This window comes from Varanus komodoensis, unplaced genomic scaffold (assembly GCF_004798865.1).
Source record: "Varanus komodoensis strain SLA01 unplaced genomic scaffold, ASM479886v1 scaffold10, whole genome shotgun sequence".
Taxonomy (NCBI): domain Eukaryota; kingdom Metazoa; phylum Chordata; class Lepidosauria; order Squamata; family Varanidae; genus Varanus; species Varanus komodoensis.
In genome coordinates this window covers 30,482,170-30,500,619 of record NW_025335269.1, presented here as the reverse complement: position 1 = coordinate 30,500,619, position 18,450 = coordinate 30,482,170, and the positions used below count along the sequence as shown (strand labels likewise).

At 41.2% G+C, this 18,450-nt stretch overlaps 1 protein-coding gene across 1 annotated transcript in view; it reads left to right on the top strand.

Annotated features, from left to right (window-relative positions):
* The first annotated feature begins 17,595 nt into the window (after positions 1-17,595).
* GREB1 (growth regulating estrogen receptor binding 1) overlaps positions 17,596-18,450 on the top strand; it is a 63,973-nt gene continuing 63,118 nt past the window's right edge. Inside the window, exon 1 of the mRNA XM_044419184.1 lies at positions 17,596-17,752. Coding sequence (XP_044275119.1) covers positions 17,596-17,752 — 157 coding nt within the window. The remainder of the gene's footprint in view (positions 17,753-18,450) is intronic.

Genomic DNA, 18,450 nt, shown 5'->3' with positions numbered 1-18,450 from the left:
TTTCCTTCCTGTCAAGTGGCAATCAAAGGAAAAGGAGGGTTTTGGCTCTCATACCTTCCAAAATTAGAACCTGATGAAAATTCAGTATTCCTTTGAAATGTTCTCTTTTTGTTGCCTGAATATTGTCTGAAGAGGCAACTGGGTTACAAGCATTCTCCAGTTGCTTTATTGCCTTTTCTGTTCATACCCCACTCAACCCTGATCCCATCAATCTTGAACAATAAACACTGCACTGAGTTGCATTATTAAAAAAAAACTTTTGCAGGAAGCAACAGACTCAATATTCAATGATATTTGAATCAAAATTTGATTTGGTATTTCAGATTTAGTGTGTGTGTGTGTGTGTGTGTGTGTGAAAGAGAGATGCTGCTGCTGCTGCTTGTTATACTGCATTGCATTTCTATACCACCCATAGCTGAAGCTCTCTGGGCAGTTCACAAGATTTTAAGTCACCCTTCCAGATTTCTACCAGGTCCAACCCTGCCTAACTTCCAAGATTATGGAGGATTAGGCACTTCAGGCTATGTTGTTCCTAAATATAACCTCTGTTGATCAAAGTATGTTACATCCTGATTCTAGAGATATTGTTTGAAAGCAATTCCTACTGGTTTCCAGTAAATATACTAGAAACTTAATACAGTTATCTAACTACAGGATAATCATAGTACCAGAAACAGAAAAAGACATGTTGATACAAGAGGCCATTATTTACAATTGCTATTTATGATTCAGAGTTTGTGTACACTGAAAATAAAAGCTGTTTGAAAGTACCCTTTTTCTTATAACCACCTGACAATTGGGTTCTGAACTAAATCCATCTCTTCTGAATGCTGCTACCCGAAGAAAGGGTTCATCATTACATATTTTGCACAATTTCTTCTGCTTCATTATTCATGGGTAAGAGACAGGAACTTCCCCACAAAAGCCATACAGGCCCAGCTTCTGTCCACTGGATATATTATTCAAACCTACTTCTTACCAAGACTATCTGTGTAGCCATGACAGAATGAAACTTGAAGGTGAGGTTGGGAGAAAGACTGAGTCAGGCAGTCCTCTGCTTTCTGAGCATTCTGCTGGTGTCCAGTATCCCCAGGGGGGGCCATTCCCTGTGTCCGTGGGGCTTCATAACCATTGGAGCTTTTATTTGGAATGCTTCAGTTCATTCTCCAAAATAGGTTCACCACCATGGAGCACACTGAATAGCTCCCGTATAGATCCCCCCTCCCCCCCCCAAAAGCTGCCATGAATGAGGAGCTGGCCAGCCTCCTTTGCCACTGTTCCTCTGCTCATTTTCTGAACTTGGCCCCTACTGTGAAATATAAACAGTCCCTGCTATGGTTTGGTTTATTTTCTTCTGAGTTCCCCTTCTGTCTGGAAAGGTCTGGTATTCTTGGCATGTATCCAAGACATGCCGTTGATACAGCCTGACCCCTTTGGGTGCTGGATATATATTTAGTGTACTAAAAAATTTATAGTCTGCTTCTCAGTCCAAAGATTGCTGATGTGGTTATTAGCGTAGCATAGGTAAATAGAAAGACACACAGGACCCCGTAAAAACCACAGTAGAATTTAAAACAAACAAAAGTAAACAGATCAAATGGAGCAGAATTAAAAAAAACCTTCAGCTACCATCCCAGCCTTAGGACTCAGTAAACCCATTTACCATAATAAAACAGCTCTGTCCCCATATTTACAATCATAGAGGATCTGATAATCTTTCCTACCGCAGCAGGGACTAATTCAGTTGCTCATCTTCCAGTGTGAGCTATGCCATCTTCCGTCAGCAATGCCCTTCTGCATTCTACTTAACGGCAAATTGGTTAGTCTCTAAGGAAAAGAATAAATGGACACAACTCTGGCATCAGAAATGGAAATATTCAGAACTCTGTTTTGCTGCAAAAGATCAATATGACTACTGCTCTGGACATGGCATTCAGTGCATTTTAAAGAATTCTAAACAAGATAGTAAAATCATCCCTTTACTGTATTTGGATTACCTTATATTCCCCAAGTCCAGCCGAAAACTTTTAAGTTATGCAGAATTCTTCTTAAAGCTGCCTGCAGAAAAGAAAAGGAAGAAAGATGTTAAAATGACATGGTGATAACCCCTGTCTGTAGTTCATTTCAGCCCTTAAGATGTTATCTGACCAAGCCCTTGAAGACTAATTAGTTAAGTTGAACTTTGCCTTGTGTGAAAGAGCTCGAGTTACAGAGAGGCGGAATTAGAGAATCAGATAGAGTGTCTCCTGGAAATACGTAAACCAGGAGATAAACTGCTTTCAGTGCTATTACAGTTGCTTTCATAGAAATAGCAACCTTATACTGTGTCATGTAGTGATGAATGCAAGACGACTAGAAGGTGTTCTTTTTTCCTATGTTGTTCCTCTTCCTCTGCAGTTCTCCTTCCCCTTATATTTTAAACTCTAGATGTCAGTTTGAACCACAAGGCCTTCATCAAGGCAGGTCCTCTAATGCAATCACAGGGCAGGTTCTTCAAGCTAGGTCCCATATTGTAGATACAGGTTTTTGTACTCTACACTAAAGGCACAACCACAGCACCTGGGGCTATACCCAAACAGCATCGATAGTGTGCCTCCTCAGAAGAAAAAAAGAAATAAGAAAAATTCTGGCATCATTAAAGATCCCGCCACTTCAGGACTGTCACTCTATGGTCTCACTAAAAGGTTCAGTGAGCTCCCAGTATCTGGTGGAACATGGTTCTGAAAGCTGCAGGGTAAGAAGAGAGTTAGTTATTTATTTATTACATTTATATACCATTCTGTAGCTGGAGTTCTCTGGATGGTTCACAGCAACTGAGTTGGGTGTGGGCAAAAAGCTTGGAAGCAACCTGAGATGTTTCTCACCCAGACTAAGCAAGTAACAAATAAGGTAAGAAGCACAAAAACAAATCTGTTTCCTAGAGGAGTAGCTGCATTAGCCTGCTCAACAAAAAATAACTGAAAGTCTTGTGGCACCTTAAAGAGTTTTATTCTGGCATAAGCTTTTGTAGACACTGCCCACTTCATCAGATGCTTGCAGTGTGAACCTCAGCTTTGCAGATTTATATACACATGCTGAGGAGAGTGGGGAGATGTGAACTGTCTTGTCAAAGGAACTGAAATGCAAAAATACGTAGTAGATTGTGATTACCTTAACATTCCCAAAACTTTGCCTGGTGATAACACAGATAACATTGCAGAGGTGAGCTGACTAACATGTAGTATGACCCTGAAGGAAAAACACACACTTTTGTCCATATTCAAATTATTTAGGTAAATTATTGGGCAAGTTTTAAATTTTCCCGGAAAGCGTTAATTAGGCAATGGCACAGCTGCCTGGGAGAAAGGCAGTAGACTTATTCCGGAGGGTAATGGATGGTCCCCAGCTAAATACTCCTGCTGAGAGGACAGCTCATGTCAATGGGTTGGAGACAGAGCTGTCTCCCCCTCATCCTGTAGCCCCTCGAGCACGCTCAGCATCTTCTCTGAAGGGTAAGGAGGGCCCAGGAAAATATTTGGAGGCATATAAGGGCAGGGAGAGAAGAGAGAAAAGAAGTCTTGTTGCATGGGTGTGTTTTGAAATCACCTTTCCTCCTGCCTCCTGCTCTGGCCCAGGCAATGGTGATGGTGAGAAAGAGTAGCAGATGCTGCTGCCAATTTGCTCACTGACTTTCTGCCTGCTGAGCAACCAAGGATTAGCAATGATGAGGAGCAAGGACAGTTGGGGACAATAGTGGAGAGGAGGCAAATCACAGAGGAAAGAGCCCCCTGTTCAAGAGTCTCCAAAAACTTGAAGCCAAAACTGCTGCATATCCAAAAGGCATGTAGTACATGGTGTTTCACACTCCTGGCTCCCCTCCCAAGTCCATGTATTCATTAGAGCTTCTGCACAGAGCTGTCACGTGTATGATCTGTATATGCATAGCTTCTGCCCACACAGTGTGTCCCCTGTACTACTTGACACCCCAATGTGTTTTAATGTAAAATCAGACCCTTATTTTCTTGGCCAAGGCTCACATCATTTGAAATATAAACTGCCTGTATATTAATGCTTTCTATTGAAAAGGAATAGAAGAGTATTCTTAGGCATGATTCATCCTTGTCTGTTACAGTAATTATAAGTGTTTTTTTTCCTTGCTTCTCGGTCAAAATGACCTCGGTGTGTATTTGTTTATTAAATATCAGTGCTTATATGCTCCGCTCTGACTTTTTCAAAACTACGCTTAGTATAACTAAGCTTTTTAATCCATGACTTGGTGCAACTACAGTGCAGTCCAAAGTAGAACTGTGATGAGAAGTGAAGCAGTGAATGTACTGCCACAGCAGCCTAGGAACGCCCTGCAGAGTCAGCCCATTGGTCTGCTTAGGCTAGTAGTGTCAACACTGACTGGCATTGGTCCTCCAGGGTTTCAGATTATCTGAAGCACTGTTGACTTGTGCCAGCCAGGAAAAAAGGTGTGGGTTTGTGTGAGGCCTTCCCCATACTTATTTCCTGGCAATGCAGGGTTTAAATTTCAATGGGAGGGACATTGCTGTGCCAACCACAGGTCAGGGCTCAATTCTGGTATCCTGAAAGGAATGTATGGGGGCTTTCTACCAAGCAGATTGAAGGTGGCCTCCACCATATCATGAGAGGGTCTTCCAGTTGCTGCTGCTGGCAGAACACCCCCCTGCCACAATACCCCGAGGAGTGGGGCATGTCCATGCAATCCTAAATGTGGGGACAGTGGGCAAGGAAGGAGTAAGAATTAATGGCTTGCTTGCCAGAGCAATTCTGCCCTGCATTAAGCCCCAGTGACCTCAGTGGAACTTGCTCTCATGCTTTTTTGGATAGGCTGCTATTCAATTCATAATAGGGATAAAAGTGGAATCATAAGCTGCCTAACGGGTTTCCTGCTCCCTATCTGTAGGGAAAGCATGCTGTTAGGGGGCAGTCTTTTGCTGGCTGGATTATGCTGGTTGTTGCAGGACCTAATTTTTGTCTAAGCAAGCAAAGGATTGCACCCTTACGGTTTGTCTTCCCTTTGTGTTTTCACCCAGAGTTAGTTTTCTTCCAGGATAAAACTTTTGCATCTTTTTGTCAGTTGATGACAGCTGTCTTCTTTAATATCTAGGTCATCCATAGCATCAAACTTGCTTACTTTAAGCCTTTATGCTATTACTGTCATAAGGTCAGCTCTTACAGCAAAAGCAATATATAAAAGATGGCATTTTCTGGTAATACAGAAAATCGCTTTCCTTTTGAATGTGTAGAAAGTTCTGTTGGGATTTTCCAGTATGCAGAGGTATTTGTATATACTGGAGTCACCGTAAGTAAATTTATGTGCAGACAGATCTCACTGAAAATAATAGGACTACATTCTGAGCAAACCTAATTGAGGTCAGGCTGAAAAAAAACCTCAGGACCATTGCAACTATCAGAAGAACCACTTTGCTTTTGTGCCACAAATGTTCACTTAGTGTTTTGACTATTTTTTGCACGTAGCAAAACAATAGGACAACAAGAAGAAAACATAAATGAATATAATTATTAAATCAAAAATCAATATTAATATTAATAAGTAATACTTCCAAACCTGAAACCTCTGTGAGAACATAAAACAAACTGCATATTTACCCAGATAATAATAGGATTCAGTGGAAGCTATTCTCAGTTGAGGATGTAACCTCAATCAATCTTTGGCACTAACAGATTTGGTTTTGGGACCAGCGTGGTGCAGTTGTTAAGGGTATTGGACTGAGACTCAGGAGGTCTTGGTTCTAGTCCCCACTTGGCCATGAGCCTCACTGGGTGACTTTGGGGTAATCACAGACTCTTGGCCCAACCTACCTCACAGGGTTGTTTTTGTATAAATAAAATGAAGAGGAGAGCCTTGTCAGCCACCTTAATTTCATGCAAAAAATGAAAGGTGGGTTATAAATCTAATGTAATAATATGTCTAGTATAGTAATTAAAAGTATTTAATTGTCTAGTATTTAAAAATAGTAATGGGTAGTATCCAGACAGCCAAACTTTGAGAACGCCCACTGAAATAATGGGATATAGGTTCATAATTGCTAACTTTAGCTCTGTGTATCTCACTGGGTTGGTTCTAAGTATGTCTGGATTCAGCCCAGGGTCTGTTTCAGTCAAAATAAATGCAAAATATAAAATGTTATATAACTCAGAAATTGAATCTCTTACATTCTGTAGACAGAACATGCTTTTAAAAGACTTGGTTAACATATCACAGAGCATGAAGAAGGAAAGGGCGGGGAAATTATGACACTTTATAATGGAAACTAGAAGTTCTCCAACATTGTTTAGGTAGTATTGTCTTTAGAACAAGGCTAGTAGAATAAAAATGAAAACTAAGCTCAACACTGCATGAGAAAGCAATATGAAAGAAATCATGAGGTTCAGTCCTGTGACTGCTGGATGCTATCGAGATGGTCACGGGAAAATCAGGAGCCTTAGCTCCGATGTCAGAAAAGCACTACAAGCTTGGAACCGAGGCTCTGCATTCAGACTCCCCTTCCTCTTCTCTTGCAATGGACCTTTTCTTCCAAATGGGCTGTGGCTTCAAAGATGCAAGCGAGGCTTTGGAGCTGGAGGGGGCATTCTAGGGGCCAGTGAGAGGAGGAGGAGTCCCAGAAGAGCCTCAGCCCTCCTCCTTGGACTGCTGAAATTGGCCACCTAAATGTTTACAGAGGGAGGTAAGCATGAAGGCAAGCATGCAATCTACCAAGTTCTGAGGGTTATGGGCAGCCACAGCACATGGTGCCTTTAGTTTTGTAGATTGAATCGTGAAGAGGTTCCTGGGGAATTGTGAAAAGAACATAAAATCAATAATGGGCAGTAGATAAATTACCAGTGGTAAACGTACTAGTTAAAATCATTTTCATAGAGCTGAATTGTGGTGACCAGTACTTTTTGCAAAGTAGCTAAACTGACATGGTTGGTAGTATTTTCTTGGTAGTTAACTAGTAGTGTTTAACTGTCAACTTCATGGATGGTATTGAGAATAGAACATCTTCCAGTACAACTTATTAAAATAGCTGCAACTACCAGCAAAGGGTCAGGCAATCCCACTCCCATTGCTTACACCTAGTTGCCAGGATCGTGCTCAGCATGCAACATTTCTGAATGGGCTGCAGTTTGGCTTGGCCAACCCAGCAAGACAGTGGTTCCAAGAAGCAGGTGGGGAGGCTTGTATGAGTTTGCTGCTTGGTTGCCTGGTTTGATGACATACAGTACAGGAATTAAGCATCCAGGAAAGAAAACTCTGCAACTTTCAGAATTAAATGCATCATTTAACTCTTTATTCAATAAGAGTTTCTCTTCCACACAGTGTTCTCTACATCCCAGTTCACTTTTGGCAGGAATCCCCCAAAAACGGGACTGTATCTTTTAAGTATAATTTGTTCCCAGTTTTTTGCAAGTGTGCAAGAATGCAGAACCACCTGTCTGCCATGTACAGTCTTGCCATTAATTTTCTTACATGTTACAGCTGTCAAAGGAGATATTGATGTGTAGTAGAGAACATATTATTTGTTTGTTTGTTTGTTTGTTTAAAACATTTCTATGCCGCCTCCATCGCAACAAAGCCTCGGGGCGGCTCACAACATAATTAAAACATATAAATAACAAATTAATACAATTAAAAATTTAAAAACCCGGTAACATCTCGGCTTAAAAATTATTAGGAAACTGACAAGACTGCACGTGTGCTAATTAGTACATACTTGTGAGGCACAGGGCCAAAAATAATAGTTGGCCAAAACCGATCCATTTGTGCAATTTGGAAGCACTGAAAAAAGAAAAAAATGCAGGTGAAGTAAGTTGCTCTGAAAAGGAGAACCGAGAGGGAGGGGTTAACTACTTCTACTTGGCAATGGCATCCTCTCACTATGACCCCTTGAACTGACATTTGTCAGTGTCTTCCCTGCTTTCAGTACTTCCCCAAGTCCCAGTGAAGTCCAGAGATGATGTTGATGTTGCTACTACAATTGCTTTGCGATCTGTACCACAGTGTCTCCCCAGATCACACCACACCGTTTCTGTGACATCCGAGTTGTAGTCCCCACCTGGCCATGAAACTCAGAGGATAACTTTGGGCAAGTAGTGGACTCTCAGCCCAATCCACCTCACAGGGTTTTTGTTCGGATAAAAACATGGAGTGGAGGGGAAATATGTGCGCCTCCTTGGGTTCCTTGCAAGAGCAACAAGGTGAGATGTAATGTGTAGTCTCACCTTGTTGATTTCTAGTAGATTACCTGCCTCACCTTGACAGCTGTACCTCAGAAAGAAACTGATAAGACAAAACATAGCAGACAGAATGAAAGAGAGACCAAGGAGGAAGATATGTCCCAATTTGCATACTTCCTAAGCACTGAGCATTTTTTTTAAAGACTTGGCAAATGAAATTATGGTGCTTCTAAAGTGCTGTTTCAACACTGGTATAAGGGAAGTCATTGACAACAGAGGAGAAAGACAGCACCTATGACATGGCAGAGTGCCACAGCCTTTTTTGTAGCTCTTGCCTGACAAGTCATTTGGGACAAGCCATGCCACTGACTAAGTTGGCAGCTCACTGTGGCAACCAAAGTTGTGCAAACCCAGTCATTATTTAGCTAATAACACCTGTACAGAGCCTGACCATGAGTATTTCTAAAAATATCAGATGGCATTTGATCTTCCAATATCTTCTTGCAATACCAGTAGCTCTTTGGCTTCTAGAACCCAGGAAATATTTTTAAGGGAAACTCAAGGCAGTCAGAAAATGAGGGATGTTGCCCATATGTATGGTGCATATTTACATCTACTTATTCAGTGGGCAAATAATAAATCATAAGTTGCCATATTTAATGATGCTGAAATGAGTTCGTCATCCTAATAAGTACAGTAGACTCTCGACTATCCGGCTCGCAACCATCTGGCCTCGGTACTATCCGGCCTAGTTAAAAAATAACTATCAATGAACAGTAAAATAAGTTTAAATAATTTTTGTAAGAATTAAGCCCACATTTTATGTTAATGTTTTGTTTATTTTAAAAGTGTATGTATTCATACTGTACAGTGTACATAATTTTATGTTTCCTGCAGTTAAGTTAGACATTATAAAATTTATCTTAAAATGTGTACAATATTTTTATCCTTGGACTTTTTCTGTAATAAATTTTTAAAACATACAGTACAGTACATAACAAACATTTATAAAGTACTGGCCTGTACTAAGAGGTCAGAAAATATGAATAAGAGTGGGTTTTGGTATAGAAAGGGTGTTTTTAATGGTATGGGTAGGAAGTAAGCAGTTCTAGAACTCCGGCCTATCCGGCTTTTTTGTAATCTGGCCTGCCCTTCTGCCACATTAGGCCGGATAGTTGGGAGTCTACTATACACTTTAGTAAACAAATCTAACAGCTAGTAATTGATCAAAGTAAAACTGGTAGTACTCTTAGATTCAGAGGTGAGCTGCTTCTGGCTTTCTGGGTATTTTGGCTACATGTATTTGTTTGGTGATTGTTTTAAAAGTCTGTAGAGTGCACAGTGCACCCCTCTTCCTTCAAGAGGGGAGCTCTTGAGGTGAATGGCGCCTTAGAGTGACAGACTGGCAAGTGCTTTACTAGGCGCGACGTGACCTAGCACAACACTTCAGTGTTAATACGGTATAAAGGAAAAATCCTTCCATTTATCACCTCTCCCATCGGGCACACAAATTATGGAACAACTCGCTGGGTTATGGTGTAGCCCTTATTTTGTTTCCGTTGTAGCCACAGAACGTAACAGAGATAGCTTTGAATCCTTCCCCTGTTCCGCTGTCACGGAAGAATGTTTGTGTCACGATGACCTGACCGAGTGTTCAGTTGCACACGCTGCGCTGTTTCCAGAGGCCGCTCCGTCAGGCTGACAGCCTCGCTCCTCGGAATCAAAGGGAAGCAAACTCCAGCAGAGCTCACCTTCACCACCTTTGCAAATGCTCTGGCTAGCCTCAGTTCCCGATGATTCAGAGCATGGGGCTGACATACCAGGTGTAAATTAGGAGGCTGCACACCTCATCTCTCTATACGGTATAGTATACTTTGCGACGTGGACGATTTATTGATTTCTTCTTCAGATTTTTCAGAGACTTCTGCAGTGTTACCTAACTCAGGTGCATGTTGACCTCAACCTGACATGTTCTGCCTTTTTTCATTGCTGGATTTTTTACAGCCCGCCAGTGTCTTTTAAATTTACAAAGCAGAAGTGTGTACCATGATTTCTTAACTGTTAGGATAACTATTCTGTGTTAAGAGGTCTTGAGCATGAACTCTTACTTCAGGATCTAAATATTTGGCAGGCTCAGACTAAGGTCTGTCTAGTCTAGCATTATTTGCAAGCATCTGAGCTACCAGCAAGTACTAGACAGGCGAATGAAGGTTATGCACGGTCCAACAGTAGATTGCAGTTTACATCTGCCCACTCCTAAACTAACCATTCCAGGAAACATTGCAGTTGATAATGCCATCAAATGTATCTCAAATTTCTGTCATATGATGACAGCACAAGTAGGCATACATTGAGGTGTACAGAAATATTATTTCAAATATATATTTTTTCTGATAGTTCTTTCACTTTTACATGCAGAAATATTTCTTGCCTTCTTATTCTACAGCATGTCATCTGGGATAAAAGCAAATGTTTTAAAAGGACAGCATGCAAGGTTCATTTCACAGTGCATGTTCAGAAATAAAGTCTTAACTGAAATTTGAATGTGATTATTCCATTTGTAAATTTCATTTTATCACAGATCCATTAAAAATCAGACAAGAGGTGACTCGTGGAAGGACATTTTTGTGAGCTCCTAATTTGTTTTTCTACAATTAGGTCTGTAGCATATAGGAATTGTTTCTTTGAAAGGAACTAACATTTGGAGATCTCTTTTGGTCACTTAAAATTTTTTGTTTCTGGGAACTATCTGTACAATTCATTCCTTAGTTTGATGGTTTGAGAATATGCCAGTTATGGAATTAAAACAGTTTAGCTGCCATTACCTTCTTGTTTCCTACTTTGAAATGGATGTTATGTCAGGGTTATTGGGCCCCAAGATACTCAATTTACTCAAAACTACAATTCCCGGAATTATTTGAGTGTGAAGTAGGTGTAGAGGGAGATGTGACTGGCAGTAAACACAATATCAAACAGTACAGATGCCCTGTTTATGTGTCTCTGTGTGTGTGATACTCACCAGGGAAGATAATACTCAAAAGTCACATTTACTTTATTTAGATGTCACAGTAGAACTAGCTGGATTTTCAGCACACTACTTGGTGGTAAAAACATAAAACTATATTGGCAGTGTTAGGCATGGTACTACTAATTTGTGAAAATTAAGCAAACAGCAGCATGGTGCTCATCTGGAATTTGTTGCATGTGGATGAGTCTAAGGCAAGTTAATAATAATAATAATAATAATAACAATAATACCAAAAAGAAGACAAAAAGGCACATGTACTGGAGCATGGTAAAAGTGGGTGTAAGTTTAGATTGTGTCCAGGAGTGCATCCTAAAGAAGTTGCATTGGTTTTTTCTAGCTGTGGATTGTGCTTAGGGTTTTCATAAAGTTCTGTCTGTTTAACTTTTCAGAATGTCTCTCTCTTTCCTCTCGATATCTTTATTAAGGCATAGCTACAGATAAATCTGTGAAGGCTGCTATTACATGCCCTAAGAGCTTAGAAATCCAGAAAGATAATTAAGATGAAAGGACTTGGTGTTAATATTCCAATATTTCTGGATTCAAAATAGTCTCATGATAGTGATGGGATGTGTAGAAAAGAACAACTTGTAGTAGACTGTGACAGTGCCATCCTAGACACTACTTGGAAGTAAGTCCCATTCAGTACAATGGGATTTATACCCAGGCCAGTGAATAAAAAAGTGCAGCCGGTTTTGTCCACAGCTTGTGAAACCTGTCTATCCCGTCATGGATTGCAGACTGCAGAGTGGGACTCAATGTGCAAGGTTTTCTGTGTGTCCCTCTGGTAGCATGCTGTGGGTACAAATCCCTTTACAGACACTGTGCTCACAAAAGCTCTGTAAAGCAGGTCAAAGGAATAATTATTTCTCATATTTGAAGGAGCAAAAAGAATCTAGACTGAGGCCAGGCTATTCAAAACTGAGGTGGCCTCTGAGTGTCTGCCATGTCTGCACAAACAACCCCAATGGGTCTCCGTTAAGCCCAAGGAAGCACAAATCATTCAGGAAATAGGGACTGGAGACAGCTTACCCTCGCCTTTCTTCCATGGGCTGAAAAAGTACAGGCTTCTGGCATTAGCAACTCTCTGGGGTTAGAGAGCTATCTTCTAGCTATTTTAGCACGACCATTTTGAAAGCATTAATGATCAGTATGTAGATTACTCAGATGTAAATCCTACTGTGGTCATTGAGGCATATTCCTCAGTAAGTATGTTTAGAAACACAGCTATAACTTTTGGCTGTGAAGCTGAAAAGCCGTGACTTTCAAAATTAAATCTAAATAGCTGATGAGTACAGCCCAGTCAAAGCAAAACCTGGTTTAGATCCATTTGGATCTGTTAGATCCAGTGGGCAAGGTATCATGTGCTTAAATCTCTCTAGTTGAAATCAATGTGCATGTACTTCCCTTTGAGTGGGATTATCTTTCTGATTTGTATGTGTGGAGCCTGGCCATGTGCATGAGTGATGCTAAAAAGATCTTGCAGGCATGTTTCACTTTCATGTTAACCTTGTTAGTTTGGAATAAAAAGTTCTACAAATAGTATGGGAAGGGGAAAAAAACTGTGTTAAACTGAGCACAGCAATTTCTAGCTAATATAGGATATTTGCATTCACTTTGCAGATAAAAGGAATTCAAAAACCAGTTTAAACTATATTGGTTTAAAGAAGACAATCCCAGATAGAGCTGTAGCACACAGGAGTTTTTGCAAAGTTTGCAGAGTTAAAGCTGATGACTAATTCCCTGCTCCACTTATTCTTGCTGCAACATTAAAGCTTGCAAGTCTTTCAAATACAGATTGATATTGAGTGTTCTTAAAATTAGAAGCTCTACAAAATATGTTGAAAAAGTGAACCAAGGCCAGTGGCTTGAGAAGAGAGAAATAAGCATTAGGATGGAAACCACAGGTTCTCAGATCTATGCTAGGTAAAGTACATTGGCTGAAGAACTGCAAGCCAGAGGCACTTAAATAGTAATTTTCTTTCCAAAGTAACACCTGCAGCGTTTATGAGATCTTGTAAGGAAACCCTCAAAATCTGCATAAGAATACAGTGTTTCCTGGAGGGGAGGAATGGCAAGACACTTACAGGATGCAACCCAACTGCCTGATGTATTTATTGCCAGATCATATATTATGCTTCAGCTGGCAGTGTTGTTTCAGTACTAGACCTACAGCCTATTGATTTGGGGGGTTTTCTCCCAGACTCAAGGGATGAAATAAAGAGCAAATGCAATGCGTTGTCTGTCTGGGAGCTGACATCCCTGCTTCAAGGGAAAAAATGGATGGCTCACTTTAGATTAGTCTGCAAGTGTCATGGTACTTTGCGAGCATTCTTGCAATTTTGGTCCCAGAGCAAGACTGTTATGTTCTACTCCTTTCTTGAGAGGGTCACTAAATTCTGCTTGTTGAGGATTTCCAGTAGATTGACAAATTCAGCTTGCCTTTGAATGGGCATTAATTCTTATTTTCAACACGAGAAGCACAAGGATTTGATGGCATCTTGTGGTCATCATTGAAGTTTTACAGTGGTCACATTATTGGGGGAGTGAGGGAGGTTGCATTTGTTCATCTATGCCACCTTTTTCCTGCATGGCACCCAAGACAACATAATCCTACACTCCTCCTCTTCTCATTTTTATCCTCACAGCAGCACTGTGAAGGAGGTTAAGCTAAAAGTCTGTCACTGGCTTAAAGTCATCCAGAGAGCTTCATGGCTGAATGGGTCTCCTGGATCTCTTGAGCCCCAACCCAGCTCTCTAACTGCTATGCTATACTGGCATGGTAAGTGGATAGTTGTTTTAGACCATTGCTTCTAATTGGGCACAGGAAGCTTCCAGATTTCAGTGTTCCTAATTGGGCACTGGAAGATTTCGGAAGCTTCCAATACCCTGCCAGGCAATTTCTGGAAAGGTAGGATGAGAACAGAGGCAATTTTTGTCCTCCATTTTTTCCTCTGGACAGACCTTTGATCCCATCTACAGAAGTCATGCTTCCAGAGGCTGGGCAAGGGTTGAGGCCATAGAATTTCTGATATCCTAGCCTCTCATATCCCACCCACCAGAATGCTATCTTTACTTCCCTCTGGGTTGGTATTTGCAACCTCAGGAAACAGCCAGTGCAGTTCTTTCTATGGCAGAGGTGGGAAAACAGAACTCAGAGTTGCATCCTCCCACAACACACACATACACACACAAGGTCACAGCACTGTCTACAGCCTCAGGAGGAGGGTCTCTGAACAATTTTACATTCCCCCGGATGTTCTCCTAGAGGCTGTAGTGCCAAGCCGACTCTGAAGGCCCTGGGGTGGTAGGAGTGCTCTGAGAATATGCCAAGTCTAAACCTGATGCCCAATCCAGAAGGCGCCCTTGCCACAGATCAGCAGCGGCTGGCTGCTATGGATAAGCAGAAGTAGTTTACTGAAGAGGAAATTCTTATTTTTGAGAAGTAGGTTGGGGGAGAGCAATGGAGCCATGTGCACAGAGCACCCTCTAACTGGAGCTGCCCCTTGTGCTGGGCATGATCACTGCCAGGACAGAGTTCTCCCTGAACAGTCACGAACCCTGCCATGATGGAAAAAACGTGTAGTTTAAAAAAAAATATCTGTGATTTCCTTTTATGAGTCTCTTATTTGAAAGCTTAACACCTCCTCACAGTTCAAAATATTGTCGCCTGGCAACAAACAACCAAGATGCGTAACAGAGGCCTATGAAGAAGCAGGTGTTATTCTGCTGATGGAAGGAGCTCCATCATCAATGAAACCAAGGAGCAGCAATTTCCCCCTTCCCTACAGGCCTGACATACCCCCAGAACAGTGGAAGAGCTGTGTATGAAGGTGTGCAATGGGTGTGGAGATGCTATTTTTGATGCAAATTTTTGGTCAATTTTTAAAATTCCATCCTTCCTAGAAGCATGTGTGTGTGTTTGTGGTGGGGGATACAATGCTTAATTCTTGCCCTCCATTTGGATACTTTAGGTTGAGAGTGATGCCATTAATATATTAATCCATGAAGAAAAAATGCACATCCCTATGTAGGGTGTTTCCACAAGTGGCATTGTCCTCTGCCTCCTTTCCTGTTCTGGCTCTGTCCTTCTGACTTTGTTCTTGGGAGGATTTTTCCCTCCATTGACCACAACACCTTGAGGAACCAGCACAAAGTGCTTGTGCCCATAGTTTCCTTTCAAAGGAACCCAGCGCTCAAACCTGGTGATGAATGAACTTGAATTTGGCTTCCAGGCTTCATAGGAGCAGCACAGTGTGAGTGACCCGCTTCACTCCATCTCCTCTTTTTTCACTGTGCAAGCCACTGTGCCTTTTACATTTGGCAACACAACAAGCTAGATTTGCTTCTGGTTCCTCACTCTTACATAGTTCTTATTTTTGTAGGAGAGGAGAGGAGAGAAGTTCTCTTTTATTATTCATTCTGTTGATGAGTAACCCTATAGCTGCAGCTGTACATTAAAAACAAAAATAAAATAAAACCAATGATCATCTTACAGAAAGCATTGTGTAATTCTGAGATATTATTCAAAACTGCTCGCGCTCGCGCTCTCTCTCTCTCTTTTGGTTATTATTCAAGTTGTTGATCAGCTCCAGTGTGATCTTTCTTCCCTTCCTCCCCCTCCCACTGCATCATGGCATGTTCTTAAATTGCTCTCCAACTCTTCCTTTGTATAATTCTCCAGTATTCTTTCTGCAGCCAGTGACGATGGGGGGGGGGGTCTTTAGCACCAATATTGCTGTTGGACTAGCCACCCTCCCCTCCCCTTCCTCCCCCTGCTTCCTGCTCCATGGGGCCTTCTGAACAGAGCCAGTCTCTGATCATTGTTTGGAATTTCACAGACATTTGAAACCTCCTTCTGCACCACCCACTTGTGTTTGAGAGCCACTGGGAAGGCATAAATCTGTGCAGCAGCAGCAGAGTTCAATAGCACAAGAAAATGAGGCCCAGCATGTAAAACTTCCTGGTGCCATTTTATTATTCAGCTGACACATTCAGGGTCATCATCACTAGCTTATATCTTGTCCTACCACCCACTCTGGTGACAAAAGATTTCATAGATTTTACATGGTGTAAATGCAAGCAACTGTTTTGACTGAACTAAGACAAGTCACTATGCCAGCCTTTGTCTTTAAAGAGATGGAGATGATGTCAGGTAACCTGCTGTTATTTTGGTTGGGAATCGCTAAGGCTACTTGCTGGGTGGGTTTCACTGTGGGAAATCCATCCTGGAAATCTTACTCATATTTAAGGGCTCTGCTCTGCACATATGTGTTTGTCATTCACTTTTCAAAATTAAATTATTTGCACCTTGTGAATTTGCATATGAATGCATAAACTGACTTCATTGACAAAAGCTATGTTTCAAGGGATAAGAGGTAGTATGAAAGTTGCCCTCTCTGGCTATTGGGATAGCTTGTTCACACATGATTCAGAGCTCAGTTTCTGCCTTGGGGCCCAATTCTGCAAAGATAACTCAATAACAACAATTATAATTATGCTCATGTGGGCTGCTCTGAAGCCAATGGAATATATGTCCAACACAGCTCATTTTAAGTGTATTCACTCAGAATTACATCCTCACTGAGTTCAATGAACTTCCTCCTATATTAGCCTCCCCAGATAATAAAGTGATCCCGGGCTCTTCTCCTGGAGTCATTGCTAAGGGAAGTGATAACCAGAGTTAGAGTGGTGGGGTGGATGGATGACTTCTTGATGACAGCCCTTGTTTTGGACTACCTTGTTTCAGATTACCTTCTGCAGACTTCCTGATGCCTATATTGTTCTTTTTTTTTTTTTTTTTTTTTTTGGGTGCCATGTCAATCCCTCCTTCTTATGTTGATTTTTAATTGCCACTGTTTTGTCCTTTTGATTGTATTTATTTCTGTATTTCATGCTGTTTCTTGTTTTTATACATACCATGCTAGAAATGCACATGCAAGGTAGTGTAGTAATTAAAATATATACATTCAGCTAAAAGAAGCTGCTCTTAGGCCTTACTGTATGACAAGCAGCATAATTTTACAAAAGAAAAAAAACATGAAAAGGCAGTCTTTAAATCATGCTATTGGTCACTTTTACTAGATTCTGATTTCTAGCAACATTTTAAGGTGTCAGAGGCTGCAGCCTTCTTAGTGAATTGCACTAAACTTCCTACCATTTCCCCACAGGGTCTGTTCAATTAATGCTGTCAGATGGCTATCATCTTTGCCCTGTCAAATACAATGCCACCTCTCTCTTTCTCTGGAGAAATGCCTCTTGGGTAATCTTTTGTTTCCTTAGTTTGTGAGAACAAAACTTGATTTTTTTCTCTCTCTCTTTCTCTTTTTATGTGGAATGATATGTTTAAAAAATGCCCTCCTCAAACTCTCTTTCTTGAGAAGATGGGAAATTCTTATGCTGGGCAACTCAAGACCACACGCTTTGAAGAAGTGCTGCATAATTCTATTGAGGCCTCCCTCCGGTCAAATAACTTAGTTCCCAGGCCAGTCTTTTCACAGCTGTATTTAGAAGCTGAACAGCAGCTTTCATCTCTAGAAGGTAAGAAAAACTGGTTTGATGCTACTATTCAAAGAGAATTGGAACTTGCGCCTTTTCAATATCTGCAAATTTAAGTCTGCTTCAGTTCAGTCTTGTGCTGTGTTGTGGTATTTGCATTTCTTTTGGAAGATTCACAACTCTGGGCTAGTTCTCGCTGAGGTGATAGAAATGGCCAGAGGTGACGGGAGTTGCCGTCCAACATATCTGGAGGGCACCAAGTTAAGGCAGGCTGATCTAGGGTGTGCAATTTTACTGTAGGTTGGAAGGGACCCACACTATATGCTTCCTTAAAGAATATGATTCTTGCACATAGCTTAATAGCACTTCAAGGAAAAAAATGATCTAGGACCCTTCCTGACAGGGACAGGGTAATCCTGACACTTTGATGCAATAGCTGGAGGTAGTTAAAATGCCACAGAGGTCTTCTGTGTCAGTGTATGAGAATAAAATCAGTGGTGTTTCCATAAGTGGTTACCAGTGGAAGGCACTAAAACAGGGCCTTGTGTGAGTATGTGCATGCGCTAGGCCCAAAACTCTTATGTGTCCTGCCTGTAATTACTGTATATACCGGCATATAAGGCAACTTGCATATAACACAAGGGTGATATCTTGGGCTGTTTTTCTGGTGTTTGTCATATGTCGGGAATATAAGACGACCCCCAGTTTTTGCTTTGCTGTTTCCATTTTCGAGAGTCCTC